Source organism: Strongylocentrotus purpuratus, unplaced genomic scaffold, assembly GCF_000002235.5.
Source record: "Strongylocentrotus purpuratus isolate Spur 01 unplaced genomic scaffold, Spur_5.0 spur5_scaffold_13, whole genome shotgun sequence".
NCBI classification, from domain to species: Eukaryota; Metazoa; Echinodermata; class Echinoidea; order Camarodonta; family Strongylocentrotidae; genus Strongylocentrotus; species Strongylocentrotus purpuratus.
In genome coordinates this window covers 6,574,773-6,596,665 of record NW_022145598.1, presented here as the reverse complement: position 1 = coordinate 6,596,665, position 21,893 = coordinate 6,574,773, and the positions used below count along the sequence as shown (strand labels likewise).

The 21,893-nt window shown below is 36.9% G+C and overlaps 1 protein-coding gene across 4 annotated transcripts in view; it reads right to left on the bottom strand.

The window, feature by feature from the left end:
- Positions 1-21,893, bottom strand: part of LOC100891997 (scavenger receptor cysteine-rich domain superfamily protein) — a 43,388-nt gene that overhangs the window by 13,777 nt on the left and 7,718 nt on the right. For all 4 annotated transcript variants that reach the window (XM_030982781.1, XM_030982782.1, XM_030982783.1 and 1 more), the window contains exons 2-5: positions 4,334-4,468; positions 3,525-3,707; positions 2,444-2,725; positions 1,090-1,413 (exon numbers count right to left, since the gene is read on the bottom strand). In XM_030982781.1, coding sequence (XP_030838641.1) covers positions 1,090-1,413; positions 2,444-2,725; positions 3,525-3,707; positions 4,334-4,468 — 924 coding nt within the window. The remainder of the gene's footprint in view (positions 1-1,089; positions 1,414-2,443; positions 2,726-3,524; positions 3,708-4,333; positions 4,469-21,893) is intronic.

Below are 21,893 nucleotides of genomic sequence, written 5' to 3'. Positions count from 1 at the left end.
AAGAACATCATTTACCACCAGAGAGACTGCCATGGGTTATGTAATGTCAACAGACAATATAAACTAACACATGTAGATAAAGAAAAGAATGTTCGAGTTTAATTAGGACGTAACTCAGCTCGGGATCTACATTATTTTTGCCTTCAAAGGGCAGTTACTATCATGTGGAAGATGTACAAATGATGTTAATCATCGACATCATTTATTATCAAAACACCATTGGTTATGACCATGCATGGGAAGGCGGTGAATTCACTGGTGAACTAATGAGGGGGGGGGGGGCAATTGCCACACAAATGAAATTAGAATGTGGTATATTTTTAATTCGATACAAGTGATTGCTGAAACATGTTGCTGAATTGTAATGATTTTTCTTCTTCTCACTTTTTCCCAGTATTCCCTATGGTGGTGATGCGGGTTTGTACTGCCCCCCCCCCCGCCCTAAACAAAGTGTTTGCTTATTACGCCACTGGTGGTAATCATGGTACTAATTTGGAAGAGAAGATATTAAAATCTCTGATGACCAGACTAGCGTTACTTTCTCCGACTTAATCTTCGATATGTTTTTCCTATTGATTCCATCTCATCCATCTGTAAAGCTTGATCCTGAAACCTACTCAAACTAGGTTAAGATGTGGTAATCATTTACATCTGTATGCATTTATGGGAACGCTAACGAATCAGACTAATTTTCAATCAATGCAAGACTGATTAATACGACAGTTTATAAGATGATGTCGTGGATCCTATTCAAATGATTGGTTGAAAGCGTACACGTGACCAGGCATTTATTATGCCTAACGTGCAAATTGGATAATGACCGGTCATTAGTAAAATCATGTTATAAAACATCATTTTATAAAACAAATGAAACATAATCTTATAAAACAAATAAAACATAATCTTATAAAACAAATAAAACACATCATTTTGTTCGGGCATTAGTAAAATTGCACACACTCGGTACATTAAAAACAGTCCAAACACCCTCGGCTACCGTGTTAGACTGTTCCAAAGGTACCTTGTGTGGGTAATTCTTACTAATGCCCTCACTGCTGTGTTTTATTTGTATATTAATATCGTTCTCACCTGTAAGTGTTAACATGAACCCTCCTTCTCCTGCCGAGTCAGATTCAGACGTAAAGAGCACGACAACCTTGGAAACCCCATCCAATACGAACTCTCCAAAGGTATCCTCAGCCACCACCTGACGGGTCTCACCAGCATAGGTGATCACCACCTGATCACCGCCGAACAGGCTAAGTACAGGCATCTTGATGGTCGTATAGGAGTTGCCTGATATAGTGGCCTCCCATCGACAGGTGTAGCCAGCAGAGTATCTACCCGGGAACCCAGGTGAAACGATGCTGATGTTCTTACCCACTAACTTGCCTCCACAGCTCCCTTGGCTCACTGTCAAGGGGTGACAAAAGACAAAATGATATTATGATAAGTCATTTATTGAATATCACATACTAATCCTTGCCTCACCTCAATTAAATACATCACATTACTCATTTATAATGATATATTTTAACTTGGCATATAATTATTTGATTGTTTGATCAATTGCTTGATTTTATTTTAAGAAAGTTTGAACCATGAAATATATTATTGATCCTATATAAAACTTTGATTTTGCATCGTTTGAATTATCGTATAATTGTATGGGGATCGATTAACAAATTTCTTCTGTACAGTTTATTGACATTACAACAAAAAAGAATAGTAAAGATGATAACGATCCAGATTTATGTAGTGATTCCACACCCCTCTTTAAGAAAATGAATATTCTCTCTGTGCATACTCTCCATAACTAGAACTGAGTGAATTTTATGTTTTTGTATGATAAAAACTCATACCCAAATTATTCAACTCAATTAAAACAATAATAAATTTATTTTTTAATTCATGATTATAATACTAGCGGAAGATTGGAATATCGAATTGATTATGGTATTACCTCTTTTCCTAGATAAATATTGGAATCTATTTACAAAAAGCAGTATCAACTAAAGAACCACAATGAAATATATTTGAAAAATTGATTTGGATAATGATAATGATGTCCCACCGGAGTGTTGGCTCAGTCAGTAGAGCGTCCGCCTCACAACCGGGAGGTCGTGGGTTCGAACCCCGGCCGCGTCATACCAAAAGACGTTAAAAGATGGGAGTTGTTGCTACCTTGTTTGGCGTTCAACAATAAGGCATAGAGCAACGTCGATCTGGCGCTGCTCAGTGGCTGCCGGGCTCACGATCAATTGGGCAAAAAAGAATTTCCGTTTCGGTTTAATAAAATTTGGAGTGGACTATTAGGCTATTATTATTATTATTATTATTATTATTATAATAGTTGCAATTTATTTGGCATTTTAAATTTAAATTAAGGTTGAGATCGCTGTTATTGTAGATTTTGGATTTACATTGAAGTAAACGTAATTACCATCATAGACGCTGGCTTGGGCTGGACCACCGCATATCTCTCTGTTTTCTCCTGGACAAGAGACATTACACTCATCGAAGTGGCTTCCTCCACGCATGGCTGGCTTTTCGCCATAAGTACCGCAGTCACAGGAAGATGGAGCCTGCACGGCTGCATACGGGAAGCCGTCTTTGCGGCATTGCTCGATGCACGAGACCACACTGAGGTTTTCCTGGGGGTGGGACTTGCCGGTGAGGGCGGGCGATCCTTCAGTCACATCTATACAGCCAAGGTAGCTGGATACTGGTAAACAAAGTAGGATTAACAACGTTTAAAACGCAATACTAGAATTTTAATTACAACATAACTTGAAGAGAAACAGACACGATTGAAATGTATCAACATTGTATAAATGCAAGATGCATACATTGCGTGTTGTTAGGTAGACCAAAGGCATAATGCTTGTCTGACGTAGCAACAAGTTATGTTTGCACTTTGATTTCTGACTATTGAGATACAATATTATATTATTGGTGACTTTATTAGCTCGTCAGTACGTAAAGGTAGCTAGATACTGGTCAAAGTAGGATTAACAACGTTTAAAACGCAATACTGGAATTTAAATTAGAACAGAATTTAAGAGGAGAAACAGACGCGATTAAAAATTATCAGCATTGTATTAACACAATCATATACATAATATACACATGATGATTAGTTCTTATCATCCAACTTTAGAAGTGGCAGCTTGTGACGGAGAAAGGACACAGGTACATGTACATTATAAATGGTAATTGGTTTGTAGAAATTTGGACCATGTAACATCTAGGGAATATCCTACCTATACATGTATCAGTTTATCGGTATATGGTTGCCATTCACTCTGGTTCAACTAATGTTATGATACACGAACTTTGTATGTGGCTACAGACCTCAGAGAGAACCTGGACACCGTTGCACAAAACTTACCATTGATGGTAACTTTGCTATCAATGGTAACCATGTAAACCTCGATTTTGATTGGCCGTTGAGCCCTGTTACCATGGTCGTTGTACAACGGGGCCCATGACGGGTAAAAACTGTTAAGGCCTTTGAAACAAACCTTGGCATTGGATCTTGACAAGGCCTGCTCCCCGAAGACATTCAGCCCTCGGAGGTCCTTCTTCATTCTGGCAATCCTCCAAAGATTCCTCGTCACCACGGCATTTCACATTCTGGTACCATACATCACCGTTCGGTGAATTGATGTCGAACGGGATAGACGAAAGAGCTGCTCCTGGGTACCCTGTTAGATACCAACACATGTAGGCAAACTTGTCAATATTTCCAATACCTATGGTAATAATAATGATGTCTTTATTCATATATAGCGCTGGTATCCGCCGGACTCTGACGCTCATGGCACATTACCCTGGTTATAGCCGAGCTGCCAAAGATCTTGCTAGATGCATATTCTGTGTTTCATTCATCTTATAGTGACTTGACACTCTTTTTACAGTTATGATCTCTCTGTTCTAATCCCGTGGTAAAATACTTTTTAAAACTCTGATTTATTTTTGTACGGGGAGAACAAAATTACTGTTATTTAGTTTGGAAAACAATGCACAATTAACGATATTTCGTAGTTGCTTATTCTATGATTTTCCTTTTTGAGGGACATATCATTGTTGTTAGGACAAACTCATTAGGAACGCCAATGCCATTCCTTTGTAATTGTCGCAATTGTCATTTAAAAAGTCGCTTAAAAGACAACATAATTATGTTATGTAAATGAAGTGTACATTCCAATACAATAGAACGTAAAATAGAAGTCTCGGAACCTGAGAGGTGCAAAAGGCACCCCTCTTTGGCTAAGCCAAGTTAGCCAACCCTCAGAGAATTGATCCATTAGAGGAACAGTAATCTACCTACCTAGTTGCCTACATGCTACTTGGGTAGCATTGAAGTCCCATCCTGTAGCACAGTAGGTTCCCCAGGCTGCGTTATGGAATATCCGCAACACGCCCTGGTAGTCAGTTCCTCCATTCAATAGCTGAAGTGCTCCCTCTGAATTAAATAAACAATATGTAAATATGAACATTTAGTTAAAACATTAATTCATAATCTTATACAACTTGATAGTAAAGACTTAAAGAAAATCATCCTTAAGGCTAAATAAGTAACAATGTGCGTCACACTGTGAATGTTATAACATTACAATTAAATACTTTGTCATTTACACTGTGGGAAACGCAGTCGAGTGCACGGTCTGTACACAAGGTCAAGTAGAAACATACTTTCACCAATAGCATTAATTATCAAGTGGCGCCATTTTAAATTCAGGGTACATCTGTAAACGTGTCCAATGAAGAAACAAAAATGTTATCTTCAAAATAGAAAGAGCTTTTTGAAAGTAGCATAATCTTGGTTGATCAGTTTCATTCTCTTGCCCACTATCCCTCTGTTTGGCTGTATGGGTGTCTCTCCTTCTCCTTCTCGTCATAATGTACCAATTTATATTAAAGTGTGGCATGTTTGCAGTATAATTTAAGTATAAGTCAATATTTTACACAGTATGCAATGACATTTTCCTTCAGCTTAATTGACACAAAGTAACACATTTGAACAAGTTTGCATTGTAACTTGAATGTAAAGGTTGCTGGAAATAAATTCAGTTTCAGACAACGATAGTAGACCAATAAGTAATTTTTTCGCAATATAATCATACTTAATGTATACGTCTTTGTTAGGTGCCTCGTTACGAAATATTTCATTTACCTGTTACGAATAATTGCATTGTAATAGTTCAAATGCAAGCTGCAAACATTGTGTGTTGTTAGGTAGAACAAGGCTTGTCCGACGTAACAACAAATAACGTATGTAATTTGATTTATAACTATTGAGATACAATCATATATTATTGGTGAATTTATTAGCTTGTCGCTAAGTAAACGTGTACAATTTGAGTACATACAAAAAACGCTATCAAATGAAGAGAATGGGAATTTATCCAGATTGATAGTAGAATCTGTCCTAAATCTATTTTGCTAAGCCTTTTGAATATGTTAATTGCGAGATTCATCTTGTAAAACACGGCGGTAATCCCAAACTAGGCCTCTATAGTGATTCTAGCATGTGCCGTATTGATGATTTTCTCGTCGCCCTCATGCATAAGTTATACCAAGAGTCGTTATCGAACGTATTTGCTCTCTCTATCACCATGACGAGATCCTCATATTTTGGTATATCCATATCAAAAGCACGACTTCGCATTGAAACGAGCGATGAGGCCCTGAGAATACAAGGGAGAGCATCCGCGATGGAGCAGATACGTGACTATAATGCAAGGAGATGAAAGGAAGAAAGGGCTCAGGAGGATAGACGGATGGATGGAGGAGGAGGAGGGGAGTTCCTTTGGGAAACAGGCAGCTGAATAAGAGGAGTGGAGAGGGTGGGAGAAGGGATGAAGGAGTTTAAATGGAGACGTATGGGATGGAAGAGTGAGGGAGTTGAGTGAGTTGAGTGAGTTGAGTGAGTGTGACGGAAAAAAGAGGGTAAATAAAAATGAAGTAAGTGAGAAGACGGATGGTGAGTTCGAAAAAAGAGAAAAAGAATGATAGGGGAAAATATATTAAAATGTCTACATGGAATTAAGGTCGTATAAATTAGCATATAATTTGTGAAAAAGAAAGAATGAGAACTAAAGAGAGATAGAGAAAAAGAACCTCGGTATTCATATGAGGAAGATTTACCTCAATAAAAAGGAGTGGAGAGATTGGAGAATGAATGATGGAGTTTAAATGAAGCGTGGTAGAGGGAAGGGTAAAGGAGTTGAATGAGTGATCGTTTTTAAAAAGAAGACAGAGAAAGTAGTTTTATGATTAGAGTAAATCGTCTCAACCCGAAGGTTGTCTTGTAGGATTAGAAACAGGAGATCTGTATTTATCGGGGATATACCCTGTAACACCAATATGATACCAGAAACAGACCAATATTGAGAGATAAGATGGACGCTAATGTGAAGACTACATTATCTGACTATTTTAAGCGAATAGACTTCTTCTTGAAGTGAAATTGGAAAATATTCATGAGAAAGTAAAATGACCGGAAAAGGTGAATTAGTGTTATCGATAGTTCATTTTTAGTAAGCAAGCCAGTTGATTTTCAATGTTCATTTCCAAGATTGTCTCCAAATTATCACAATGAAATGTAAAGGTTACCCACGGCATATGACGGTGACTTATGGATGGGATTGTAGTTACGATTGATCAACGTTGAAGATTGCTCCGTAAAATTATCCTGTATCGAGTAGAATGACCTTTTGGAATGATCTCTGTTGTTTGGAATGGGTTGCCTCGTAAACAAAACAAGATGGCCAATAACGTAATGGTATGCTCTACCTAGCATATAGTACCTGTTTGAAGGAAACACGACACACGTTCTGACCGAGTATACTCCCTTAAGGTGTTATTACTGTCTCAATATTCAGACGCGATGGTGACTTTTATAATACAAGTGGTGTAGCGAGAGAGAGAAAGAGAGATAAAGAGAGTAAGGGAAAAGGGGGAGGGGAGGGGTCGATCTTATCTTTTATACGGAACCTATGGATGAGGGGGGGGGGGGGGGGGGGGGGTAGTGTGTGTGAAGGCGCCTGTATTATTTTTTTTCTTCTCTCTCTCTCTCTCTCGTAATATTTTTTGGTGATTTGGGAGTTGCTTTGCCAATGATAATTCAATAATTATGATGGTTTTATCAATTCAAATTAAATACATTTTATATTGTTTGAGAAAAGAATAATCTGTGTACCTTTTGGCAGCGGTAACACTGCCCCTTGCCACCCGAGACAATGCTTGGCAACTCAACGTTATTGTGACAATGAAAACAATTATAAGGGAAGTTTAGTATGGCATCAGAAGAGTCCAGAAAAATGGGTCATTCTATCATACAAACAATTTTCTCGCTGTTGTTATTATTGTTGTTGCTTAAAATACCTTCTTCTCTAGGTAAGCCGAGAACAGAAAGAAAATCTACTTAGCTCACTCTCACTGACCCAGTACTTGGTTGGCAGCTTAAATACACATTAAAGGTCTGTCATAGAAGACTAAGGGAGGGCGAATGAATTATCTTTTTCGGCCCGGGGTGCATTGAGAATGGGTTCCCTTACTGCATAAAACTGGCGCTGATTTGCGAGGCGTACGATAGTTGATGCAGATAACACATTATGCGTGTTACTCTGCAAGTAAACCACAGTATCATTAATTTGGCATTACCGTGTCCTACACGAAGCCGCATCTAAGCCGCGGGTATGTTAATCGCATCAAGGGGTTGTCGGAGCACTACCTTGCCTGTTTACAAAATATGATTTAATGCGCTGTATAAACGCTAAATACCTTCATTTATGTACACGTTTGTGGCGTCCATTAGCCGTGTCAACATTAACAAAAAACGTGCATCAATATTGATGCTGATTTATTAAGATGACATTGGTGTCTTTTTATCTCAATTTTTGACCAATTTTTTTCTAAACGCTAAACACCTTCCTTTATGTACACGTTTGTGGCGCCCATTAGCCGTGTCAAACATTAACAAAAAAACGCGCATCAATATTATTTGATGCTGATGAAATTGGTGTCTTTTTATCTCAATTTTTGATCCTGTATTCACACTCAGATCAGATTGTGTTTTGGTGATCTTACATTTGCAACAACGGTATTACTCCGGGCTTTATTTTGTCAAAAGTATAGAGTTTTGGTCACGGTAACAGTCAGAATTTAAGTTAGGTATTGGGTTAGGGTTCCGGTTAGAAATAGTGTTCGGTCCAGGTTTGATTTCTTTTGTAACGTTGGAGGGTTGAAGGTAAGAATCCGGTTAGTGAAAGAAATTCCGAAGGAGTAATTGTCGCAGGAGTGTGTGCTGTCGAGCATGTGGTTAATATGACGGAAGGGATGGACTGAACTCATTATTGATAGGCCCGACATCTACATCTACTATAGATCGAGTATTGAGACCTGACCCGATTCGCGATTCAGTGGAATGCGTACCCTACAACTTTAATGTTTATCCCCACATATTTCTAGTCCTTTTCGGGTTTTTTAATTCTCGCGGATCTCTGCCTCCCGTTTCTTTTTTTGTATTCCCAGTCATTTCTTTGTTTCGTCATTTTTTTTTTACAGACGTGTCCTCTTTCTTTTCCGGCCTGTGCGCACTATACAATTTTTGCACCTCTTTTTCAAATTTTGATGAAAGATTTTGAAAACAACTGTATCTTCTTCTGTTGTTTCGTTATTCTTCTTCACTTACGTATACATATATATATATATGTATATATATATATATATAATAATAATTAAAATAATTGAAATAAAAACCCTTGAGAGTTATATTCTTCGCTGTGACCGGTTTCAATTGTATTGATATAAAATATATCTATACATTGTGTATCAAATATAACGAATGTTTTAATTGGGAAATTCCTCTGTCACGATTATAAAAATAACAATCAAAGCAGTTGAAATGAGAGTTCCAATTCGTTATTATCGTACGGGACACAATGTACGGAATCACTCAATGAAAAAGGAAAGCACTTTATATGAAAAGGAATACAAAGTATCAAGATTAATTAGTAACAACTAGCCTGATCAGGAAAGCTTCATCTTTCTATAATACCAGGGAAAGACAAAGCTGTCTCTGGTAATAAATGAGCAAGTCGTACATGATCCGTATCGAGTATCTCATTAAGACCCCGCTTTAATTAGTTTACAAGTAGCTAATTTCGAAGCTACTCTATGGACTTCACCGATTATTTTGACCGAAAGTAGGTCTTTTCTAATCTGAAAACGCCTGGTTTTTCTTTCCCAAATGAACATTTCTATTGAAAAAAGAAATAAATGAAACAGAACCCCTCAAACAGCTATATTTAAAAAACAACCATAAAAGTCTGAAGTGTATAGACTAGTATTGTTTTGTATCTAGGAGTTGTATCGTCTTTCCATTACTGGCTTGCGCGAAGGCTACAGCCGGTGGCTTCATACATTATTAACCTTGCTAACAATTTGTTCCCGGCCACTGACTTCTAGCTACTCCATCTCACCAGATGAGCTATTTAAAGGGATGCGGTGAGCAGTACATGATACCATCAAACCGAGGACCCGTCAGTGCTAGCTATTTAAAGGGCTGCGGTGAGCAGTGCATGGTACCATCATACCGAGGACCCGTCAGTGTGGGAATAGCCACTGGAATTTAGACCAATGGCGATAGTTCAGTCATTCATTCATTTGCTCAATTCACTCATTCATTACATTTCATTCATTCATTCGTCATTCATTCTTTCTTTCATTCCTTCTTTTTTTTTCTTTCTTTAAAGTAGGATTGACCTCGATAAAAAGATTCTTGCCAATGCACATTCTTGTATAAAATGATTGTTTACAGCAATCTGCATGCGTGGCATGGAAAATTACATGATAATGCTTTGAAACAGTTCTAACATACTTTGTGTGTGTGTGTGTGTACAACCTCTAGCTTCCAATAGAAAAATATTTTTTACTGGGTATGGCATACAAGGGAATCCTCTATAGTATGCGATGGGATTAGCTCTTAACTTTCTGTCAGGAATAATTAATGGTAGGAAAGACCTACAGAGTCAATTTTTACATTATCATAAGATATTCGTGCATTTGCATTGGCAACACCCCTTTAAAAAAAAGCGAACAAAGAATCTAACTAAAACAACAAACAAAGAAACAAATAATCATAATGTAGATGCACGTTGTCGATTCAATGACTGTTTGAATACATGTGGTTTCCATCTTTAATATTATCATTATATATTTTTTGAGAGAGAAAGATGCTCAGCGCAGTTTCTTATCAGTACATATTATCAAATCGCATCCTGAAGGACATGATTTAATGCTATGTTTTCAAAGATAAGAACTTTGATAATAGCATGACTTATAAATTCCGTCGGGAAAGAACTCAATTATACTTACTAAAGTAGGGCAAGCAAGACTGAGTTAATGGCAAATTGGGTACAGAGAGCACGCGAAACAACTCGTGCCGCTTACACAATGCTTGTTATTCATTCACTCACCAGTGGTAACCTTCGCCTTCTTTTACCATTCGTAGCTTCTAATGTAGCCGCGGGTTATTAACTTATTCCATTCCATTATTCCATTTCCATCCTGTACATTACCTCCTCCAACCAAGGTCTTTCCGTTATCAGATGTTGTGTCGATATTGGATACAAAATAGATACATTGAAATATTGTGCACGTGTACGATATATTGGTGGAAAATGCCAACTTTGGCGACATGTCTGCAGCGTCTCAAACATTTTTGTAAAAGCGTCAGGATGACGATAATAAAAGCTTGTTGTTATAAAATTGTAGCAAAGTACAGCTCTGTCAGTATCCCCCGCCGGGTCCACCATTATCTCTCTCCCCTCCCTATCTCTCCCCCCCCCCCCCTCTCTCTCTCTCTCTCTCTTACACTATCATCCTCTTTCTATTTCTTTAACTCTCTCTTTTTCCCTCCCTCCCTCTCCCCTGTCTAACTATTTTTTTCTCTCTCTGCCTTTTATTTTCTCCCCCTTCTCTCTCTCTCACACACACACACACAAACACACACGTTCTCTCTCTCTCTCTCACACACACACACACACACTCTCATTCGCGCTCTCTCTCTCTCTCTCTTTCTCTATTTTCCTCTGTCTGTATCTACCCCCTCTCCATAATACATATTAATCAAGGAAACGAAAAGTGCCACAAATCCTATCATACGATAACACTAAAAAACAGAAATGAATTTATATTCCCCAGTTTTCAATGACATCAAAAGTAGTGCGAAAGTATTTCATCAACATATACGAGACATATGATTTAGTTTCTTCGTAGGGGTTTATGGGCGAGCTATAGCCACCGAGCATAGATATAGCGTAGTGGAGGGTAATAAATTCACAATCCTATAATGAAATCCATCGATATGTATAGTGCTCTACCAGAGGAGCCACAGAGCGCATAAAAACTGCCTCATTGAATTACATGATCTCAATCTCGGTACCCCTCTCTCTCTCTCTCTCTCTTTCTCTCTCTCTCTTCCTCTCTTGCAGTATCATTTAAATTGGTATATAAGGCTTTCCAAACCATATTGCCATAAACGTCCAGAGTTTTATCCAGATAAGATGACCTCTCCTTCAAAACAATAGGATAAATATTCTTATATGTACATGTATATGCGCTGTTTGCTATCTCCACTTAATAAGTGGAAATGTGTACGGTTCTTTTATGAGTAAACTCTAAAAATAGAAAGCTGCCACTCATTCATTTTGTCAGTGCTCATATCCCGCAGCACTTTAAAAAAAAAAAAAATCGGTCTTTATACTGCTATATTTTCATTGACTTTAGTCAGCTTGTGAATGCATACTGATTTTCTTTTTTGATCCGCCTATTTTTGATTTCAACACTAATATGATGAGTCCATTAAAACATACTATATTGAACATTCATGCGATACTGATGTTCGAATAATGTTTTTTGTCTGTTTCTATGCCTTTATTACATGATAAATATTGTGCATTGCCATCACACTATTTTACGACATCATTATACTTTCATGAATGCAAATACATTTCAGCATCCTTTAAGTAAATAATTCAATTAGTATCGCGTATTCAAAAGGGGGAAGCATATTCATACAAGCCACTCAAAATGATTAATATATATTCATAGATCTGGTAATTATGATAGCGAGCATTCCCCATTGATATGAGGAAGTTCTACAGAATTGATTGAATCTCAATTACTTAGTCTCCAGGTATTCTTCAGGAGGAATCAAGGGGGGAACAGTCTAATTAGAGTTGAATGATCCATATTACTTTGGATTTGGTTAAAGGTATCTCATTCATATGCGGTGCATGACAAGTGCAGCCTGCCACGGAGAGCTAAGTGCATAGAAGCTGGGTTCCTGGTCATTCCTCTCAATTTAAACATCATCTTGCGATATTCATTCTTGAAACCTTTTGGCATTCCTAAGATGATGTTAATAACGTTATTGAGATTTGCGGGACACTCATATTATTCATAATTTCATTCATTCAGGGATATGAAACTGATATGGAAAAGTAAAATATGAATGTCTGGTGTTTAGTTTGTTTGCAATATTATTCCACTTGACCTGCATTCAGACACTGAACATATATCGGAGATGTCTAATGTGACATATTCAAAATATTTTTAAGTTGATGTTTGTATTGTATAACAAGAACATGCCCGCTCTGTTTATGCCTATGAGCTTAGAAGCAAAACTGTTCACACTGACGATCTTAGATAGCATCGAATCATGAATTTGAAGCTATTGGAATTAAGGGGTGTAGCCTTTACGCCATACCCACGAATATTTTGGTTGATTTTCTTTTTACAAAGTACACGATTAATGCAAGAACACATTGATTATTTTTATAAATTAGTAAAATGAAAGATAGACATCCTACTGATGTGTCTGTACTCTTGACATTATACACATGTATGTTTCTGGAATAAAATGCTACACTACAAACTAAGAACAAGATTAAAAAAGGAATTCTTAGACAGAAAATAATATCATATCATGAAGTTGACGTGTAAATATCTAACTTGTTGGAAGTAGTGGGCCAAATTCATTGCCAACAATATCATGGAATCGTTAAATGATGAACATTTAAACAGAAACAGACACTTGAATAACATTTTCTTGTGAAAGTATCGATTGAGTGCCTGATGACTGAGACTTCATGCATGCTCCCTCAATCTCGATTGTTTACCTCCTTCAGGCAAACTGCTCATTTGCATATCGTCTCATTTACATGGATGCGTTTCCCCAAAAGGTTAACGCCCCGGTGCATTGCTCTGCGAATACTCACTCGTTATATGCTTAGGGATAAAGAGGTCAGTCAGTCTGCTTCTAACACGTTTGGTTGACCCTATGCCATTTCTGCAGTAAACCAAAACACCGCCGATCTACCTAATGTTCTGTATAGTCATTCATAGAGAGTAACAATGACTAGCTACATATTTCTGCCTTTAAAATGGTTTTTCCTCCACTCAAAGGTACTAAAAAAAAACGCCATATATCACTAAATACATATGACAGTTCTGTTATATTTTTTGAGTAAAAATGATATAATATTTCAAAATACTGTACTCAAATTGTATGCTTCGAGATAAAAATTCGTTCAGTACGGATTCTGGCATGTTTGGTTGACCCTTGCATTCAACCAAAATTACTGCTTAATGACCTGTATAATCATATTTACAGAATTGCAATGGCTTGCTTCGCATTTTTGTGTCATTTTTTCTTTCTTATTCTGTTGCTTAAGTGTGCTCTAAAAACAAATAATCAACATCTTTGGCATTTATGTCTCACTTAACCCGCATAAATGAAAGAATAACAAAACAGTGATGCAGTATTAGTTGTCCTACATGGTCTCTGTAGTTCATTGCATTTTAAAGTCCATGACACTTTCAATACGCCAGGAAAACTGGACGTTGAGCTCCGTCATACATCTTATTTTGTATTGACACAGTGCTCCGTGAATATTTACCCTCGGTAATGTGTCTCGACGAGGAAAATGGATAAAAGGTTGGATTGAACAGAGAGCCATTTATGTGCCTCTATTTAATGGACTGCCTTTCTCATTATAATACTCCAACCATGCCAACCCATTTGTGATTGGGTGGGGGATTTAGAGTAATCATCGCCGGGGTTCCAAATGAGGACAGTCAATTAAAAGCCCTCAATGAAAACAGTTTGTTCTGCACATTAAGCCCACCTGCAGAAGACGCTACGTACGGGAATGTGATGAGATCGATGATCTCTATAACACAAATCTTGAATCAACTCTGAATACCTTTAATGTATTTTCCATAAAGAGTAGAATTCTGCCGAAGTGAGGAAATCACAACTGTCATTCATTATTTTATAAATATTTAGTCACAGGGATTTTAAAAGATATATATTTTATATTTCAGGGAACCTCTTACGACTGAAGCAATTATAAATGGCTGTACAATGTAGTAAACATGATTAAATCATTATTATCAATATGACACTATTTGTATTTAATTCCAACTTGCCTTTAGATTTTTGATGAATCAATATTCCCAGATAAGCATGAAAATGGCACCCCTAAATATTATACATTGTTAAGTTGAGAGATACAACATGAATAAAACTAAAATGACTGTAATATGTGAATACCCTATCAAAAATATATACGATAGTTTAAGGCTAATAAAACTGAATCTGACAATTAGGCTTAAATACTACAATGATGTGCATTATATGATATTATTATCCCTCACCCCAATCATGTTGATTGTATAAAAAAAATTATAACCTTAATATCTTAAACTCATTTTAGCTTGGTGTTTGATAATCCAGAGGAAAAGTATGATGTAAAGAAGAGAAAAAATGAAGAAGGAGAAGAAAAAGAAAAAGGAGAAGAAGAAGAGAGTATTAGCAACTTAAAATGAAAAGAAAATATCCCACAGAGTATTCATATAACAGTTATTACAATCCATGATCACCTTGGTTCGCAAAAAACTATGTTTATCTTCTTCAGTGATGCAAGTAAGTGCAATAAAATGTTCTTTCCTCCATCCCGCCATTTACAGCATGTTGCATGTGTGATGAGTGCATGCTTTATCATCTCGACATAATGTTTATTGAAATACCTTACAAATGTGTTTAAAAGGTCACCGCCTAGTGTTTATGTAAGCTAGCTGACACCCCATCTTCATGTCATAACGATTTGATATATGATGACACCGTAGTGTAATGAATAGGCAGGGTGGATATAATCTGACAGGCGATTGACTTCTCTCTACTCGTCCTCCTTTGCATAGTGGAATCGTTGAACTAGATATGTACATAATTATAAAATTGATTTTGAAAGAAGTAACACGGAGCAATGTAACGATAACAGGTAAAATTGGAAACGGTGATATAAAAAGAGTATTTGATGCAAAAAGAGGAAATATTGAATTGATTTCAAATACCTGGAGTGGAGAGAATATAATATATCGTTCTGAATAACATTACTTTTATTTAACAAAATGCTGAATAATATTAAAGTATGGATATCGTTTCTTAAAAAGCGATCCATAATAAGATAAAATCACACGAATATTTCAGAGAATTAAGAGCAGAAAGAAAGGTGTTCTTATTTGGGTGTGTTTTTGTCCTTGTTTTTGTTATTAGACTTCCAATCCTCCCTCTCCACCTACCCCACTTCCCTTTCGTAAAAACAAACATGAGTCGAAAGAACAAAGCAGCTAATGCACACACAAAAAACACTACCAAGCCTCTAAATGATATTTGAGCTCTAGCATGCTCATATCGTGTGGTGTATATACCAAAAAGTTTCCATGGCAATGGCACACCTGAATCCAAAGTCAATTTTAGAAACTAAAGAAGAAGAAAAAAAATGGAATAATGCTTTCGTATGAAGATATGAATGCCCCCTTCAAAAATTTCGCTTTGCTCAGTGACGTTGCCATTGGCGTTAGACGTTTGGTTGTCAACTGATAATATTAAATGATTCTAATGGCATAGTTACACATGTGTTGATGTATGCAATAATTTCTAAACAATTAATAAAGTGATCACTCATTATCGGAATGCAATACTGCATTTCCAGAAAAATAGTTGTAGGCGATAGGATGACGAGGTGAACCTGTTTTAGTATGATAATGACTTGGGGCATACTCGTTTAATGGGTAGATAGAGAGAGAGAGAGAGAGAGATAGAAATAGAAAGAGTAAAGTGTTTGTGTATGTGTGGGTGGGTGGTGTATGTGTTTGTGGGTGTGTGTGCACGTTTATGGGTGAGAGAGCGAGATAGAGTATGCGATGTAGTGAGAGACGGAAAGGGAGAGAGAGAGAGAGAAACGGGAGATGAGTGAGTGTGTGTGGGGGTGTGTTGTGTTTGTATGTGTGGGTGAGCGAGTGAGTGTGAGAGGTAGTGAGAGACGGAAAGGGAGATAGAGAGAGGGGGATGTAGAGGGGAGTAGAGTGAGTGTGTGTCCGGGCGTGTGTGTGGTAGAAAGAGACTCGGTGAGGGATAGCATCACATCGAGCAATTAAGAGCTTGATGATTTTCTGATGACTTCACTGGGCCATGTAATAGATATACCAAACCAGGTTTCTACCAGGGTTCAATCATCACAGTATCCTCCCTATCGTTATCACCAAGGACATTTCAACTTATATCCACTTGTGGGAGGGAGTACAGATGTGTCTGTGATTCTTCGGAGTTTGACTTTGTTCATGCAGTCAAAGCGTGCTTATTAGTAAGTTAAGGAGTCACTTGACAATTGTGGCCTTTTGTTTACTATGTTTTACGAGAAAGATCATTCAAGCAAATAAATGATTTCATATTTTGTATTTATCACTGTTGCCTTAACTGGATTTTATTGTGTTCCTCTTTCCCTAACTATAGGGCTTATATCAGCTCCGTCTCTCTTTCTCTCTCTCTCTCTCTCTTTCTTTTCGTATTTTCTCTCTTCATCTTTCCTTCTCATACTCCTTTTGTTCACGACACGACTTTACATTCCTCTGTAGGCCTATATGTTAAGAGGAATCCCGTTTGATATATAGTGATATTGATAAGCCCTTTTAGAAACGTTGAAACTACTCTAGCAAATTCCAAATTGAATGTATAAAAGGGGAGATGAAGTAATGTACTTTATTTTCAATTCATTAAAAATTTAAACCGAATTGTAGTCAAGAGAAAAAAGATTTCTGTAAATATTTTCAACCTAAAACGTTTCAGTGATAGACTGAAGCAAAAATGAATTATATTACACAGCTCTCTGCAGATATAAAATGATGCTCATCCCTTTCTGCTTAACCCGTGATCCATTATAAAGGGAACAGAAGTAGCGATATATTCAGGGCAGTCTGAAATGTGAGATGTAGATGATATATGAGGCGTCACCAATCCTAAACACTCGAGACTCATTTCCATTACCAACCACCTAAATCATAATATATACACACACAGGAACTGCGCTGCGAGAAACACCGAAACTACTCATGTAAAGATGGTGATAAATAACAATTCCGTACTATTTTCTCATGGGAGCCTAATTAGTATTAATACCGAGTTAATTGCAGGCCCTGCAAATTACCCATAGCCACGTACCTATTTTATACAGTGGGTGGAAAAGGACAGATATGACCCACAAACTTTACCAAGGATGTAAGCACCAAGTGCCATTAGAATAAACATCGAGAGCATTCCCCAATACAACACAGTGCATCCACAAATTAAAGGCATCGTTTAACAATGTTAAATCTGAGATGCACGGCCCTACGTGTATGGTATAATATTGAAGCCTAACAAAAATCGCAATAAAAAAAATCAAATGATCAAGAAGTGCCTCAAAAAAGTTAAAATCTGTGAGTGACCGGTTTTACCATACTCATTTCCCCCAATAAACTGTAGTGTTATGAAAAATGTTTGGCAAACGCAAAATTTGGTTTCGATTTCCAATCATAAATATCTTGATAATCAGACAGGCGAACGGCTTGTAAAAGTCATGGGGTTCCCGACTGACCTAAAGGTTTAATATTATCATTGCAGCATGAGCTAAATCCAGGACTTTGTTTCAGAATCTGAGACAAAGATACCGGATCCCTTTAATGTTAATCCGATGCACATTGTCAACTGTCCTTCTGAACACACCCTTTATTATGATAGCTTTCCTTCTTTGGCCGGAAAAATGCTTCCACGATGCGAATATTCATTGCAACAGGCGATATTTGTCTTTCTGTCACAACCTTCTAAAGGGTTCGGACATAAGTATGAATAAAAGAATGTCGAGCATACTTCCAATACTAGCTGTAGTTATCATGTTCCTGACTTATAAAATTGTTATTTTCTTATTTCAGACAACAACTTGTCACAACTGATAATATTTCATGGCATTAGGACTAGTCACGTAAAATTATTACATTGGTATGGTATACTTTGATCTCCTTGAAAGAGACTAGTTTGGTTAGAGTTTATATTACTCATGAGCAGTGAAGCATTATAACTTATCTGAAATAGATGATGGTAGTGCAATGCGATAAATTGTATATTGGTAGGGATGATAATGAGTTATCACCAGGCTATTATTATCGAGCTGATGGACTTTATGGAATATATGATGCTTGTATTCAACATAATTTTGCAACGTTCGTCATTATGATAAAACCAATGTAATTGAGAAAAGGAAATTATACATTAATATGTATTTGTTTAGAAAAGGGTTGTAATGATCAGAAAACCTGAATGTACATCTTATTCTTGGAGGGGGAAAGCGTGTCACTGAAAACAACCCTCCCAATAAAAACAAACAAACAAACAAACAAGTAAACAATCAAACAAACGCTTCGATGTGTATTTTATAATACGTCAAAAAGTAAAAGGGCAAGTTTTTTTCATCTCAAGATATTTGAAAAACTACGATTGCATCATGTGGCAAACCCCTCCATGCAACGTGTTCATATAGTTGATTTGTTTTGTTAACAAATCGCCCCAACATGGTCAAATATATTTTGTTCTTCTTTATGTGTGGTGAAATATCTATAGTTAGCCTATATACATGCATGCAAGATCGATATATTGTATACATGCTGCATCATGGTGACTGCATATACAACCCTCTCTACCAGTCGACCCATGAGGTCTATGTAAACTTGATTAGGCTGGCATGCAGCTGTTAAATCCATCCTCTCATAGCAGTTGATTAACTTAGTATATCTTCATTGTATTACCAGCACCAAGCAAAGGTCCTACTATTACACTCAATGCAGTGAAGGTCTGCCTCCATCGTACAAGGAGTACTCCACGTGTGAGTAGTAATACAAACATGTGTTTTATCACACCAGGGTTAACAAGGCAGAAAACATGCAATATTTAAGGGACCAATGTCATACACACTGGAATTTGCGCATGCGCTGTAAATGAGTGGTTCTTTTCTTCGAACTTCAAACAAACTTGTTATCAGGGATGTCCCACAAATTAAATAATCAGACAGATAAATAGATATATAAGTAAGTGAAGGAATAAACAGACACATTGATGAATAATGAATGAATAGATGAATAAATAACTGAAAAAAGAAGAGAATGGATACAAATGGGGGAAATAATGTACAAAATAATGCCTAAGTATATATTCTAATTTTTGATCTACAGAATACGAATTATACAAGCAGTATGCGACACTGTGCGTTGCCTTTAAATAAATTTGCCGAGCTAGCTTTATCTAGTGATGCAGTAAATAAGTGACCTCGTAAAATATTGACCACTGAAATATGCACTTCATCTAATGGGTTCAAACTACTTTAGTGTTATAATGCTGGCATTGTTAATCCGTGATCATCTTTTTTCGACATCATCGAGAGTCAGTGGGGAGCATCTTATTATTTCCAACTTAAATAGTCCTCAACTTACAATTACTAAAAGCAAACCAAAGTGATTTAACAAAATCATTTCATGTCCTCGGTTGTTTGCGTCTGTAGAATCATATTAATATAGTTCTTGTTCACTGGAATGAAAATAAACCGAACTGAACTACAGTCAAACCTGCCTATAAAGGCCACACAGGAAACAGAAAGAACGGCTACTGTAGACAGGTTCTACAACACTCTTTCTTTTTCTCTAGGCAAATGGAAGTTACAAACTAATTCTGCCGAGGACGCAGGTTCGAAACTGAGTCACACCTTTCGGATGGTGACGTTTAAAGATCGTTCCCCAGACGTAAACAATCATATCTGATTGATGATTGATACATGTCTGTAAAAACCCAATACACCCCCCCCACACACACACACACACATACAATGACCACTGTTTCTGTTTCCCTTGTGAGACATTTATAGGCAGGTTTGACTTCAGTATACATTGACCAGAATTGTCTGCATATTTTGAAAAAGATCCATGCACTGCTAAATTAAAGACACGACTGTGGAATGACAATAAAGTCACGTGATGTAGTAGCCTGCACAAATGAGTGTGAGTTTGTTAGGATGCTAGCTGTCTCCTGATTTCCATTTAATTGACATATTGACAGATATAAAGCAACGTCCCTCCTTTGGGGGAGTGCTAATTTAACTGTAACAGCGTTCATAGTAGAAAATAGTGTAGACGTTAGACAGGGACAGAGAGAGAGGGACAGGGAGAGAGAGAGAGAGAGAGACGGAGAGAAAGAAAGAGAGAGAGCGAGAGAGCGAGAGATACAACATAGAGAGGGTATGATTCAGAGAAGAAGAGAAACAGCCAGACAAATTATTCATGGGTAAAAACTAGGTCTTCTTAGAGAGAGAGAGAGAGAGATGGGGTGGGGGATATAGAGAGATAGACAGACAGATGGAGAGAGAGTGAGAGACTACTGTTTTAGTACGTTCGCTTTAGGCCGTTGATCTATTATTTTCTATTTCTTGGTTGCATTTCTTGGAAAAAGACAAATACAAAAAACACCAAACAAACGAATTATAATAAAGCTATCTAGAATTAAGGAAACCCTTTGCACACAATAGCAGAACATAAGTAATCAGAATGGAAATGGACGCGGAGAGAGAGCGAGAGAGAGAGAGAACGAGTTTAACAGCATTCGATGCAAAATACTTCACACATAATTCATTTTTATAAAGATATTGAAAAAGGCTTTTTCCAAAAGCAATTTAATTTACTGTAATGGACTTCAAGGTCATCAAGCTACATGTACATGTATATAATGGTTTTCGTCAAACTAAAATTTAAATGGTGAGATGTATTGCAGTGCAAGGGTGTAAACTGATGTGCATTCGTGTTTTATGGTCATGATTCCTTGAAAAGACTGAATTCAAATGAAGTTGTATTTTTTTAAATTTTTTTTTGCAATACATTGATATTTTGGACAACAGCATAAAGATATGTTCAATTATTTGTGATTATTATAACGAAAAATAAAACGCGAATGCCAATCCTTCAATAAAAAATGGGAAGTTACACGAAAAAAGACATTTGGTTTGATTGATTAATTATGTATGCATTTTTATTCTGTGCAGAACTCCAATATTCATATTCATACGAATGCTATGCCTCTGGAGAGCTTTTAATACGTCAACTTTAATATTGAAGAAGATACTGATGTCGAGGTCCCTGACCAAACAGAGAAGCCAACTATCTTAAACCTCAACATCACGTGATTAGAATTGGTTGGGGAGCGTTTGGGGTCTTTTCATTTTATCATTGCATTATTGATAGTCTCTGGATAGATGGGTTGCCATGGTTACGAGGTTAGGTAGAGGACGATATGGAAGAGAGCAGATGCATCTATTGGCGCCTATCATAAGCTTTTTTTTTAAACCACAAAAATCAAAGGAAATGTCACGGAGTTTTATGTATTATTTTGTCTGGATCTATTGTTGACGCTTTCTTTCGATCTAAATAAGAAATAAGATAATACATGTATATTCATGTAAGGTAAG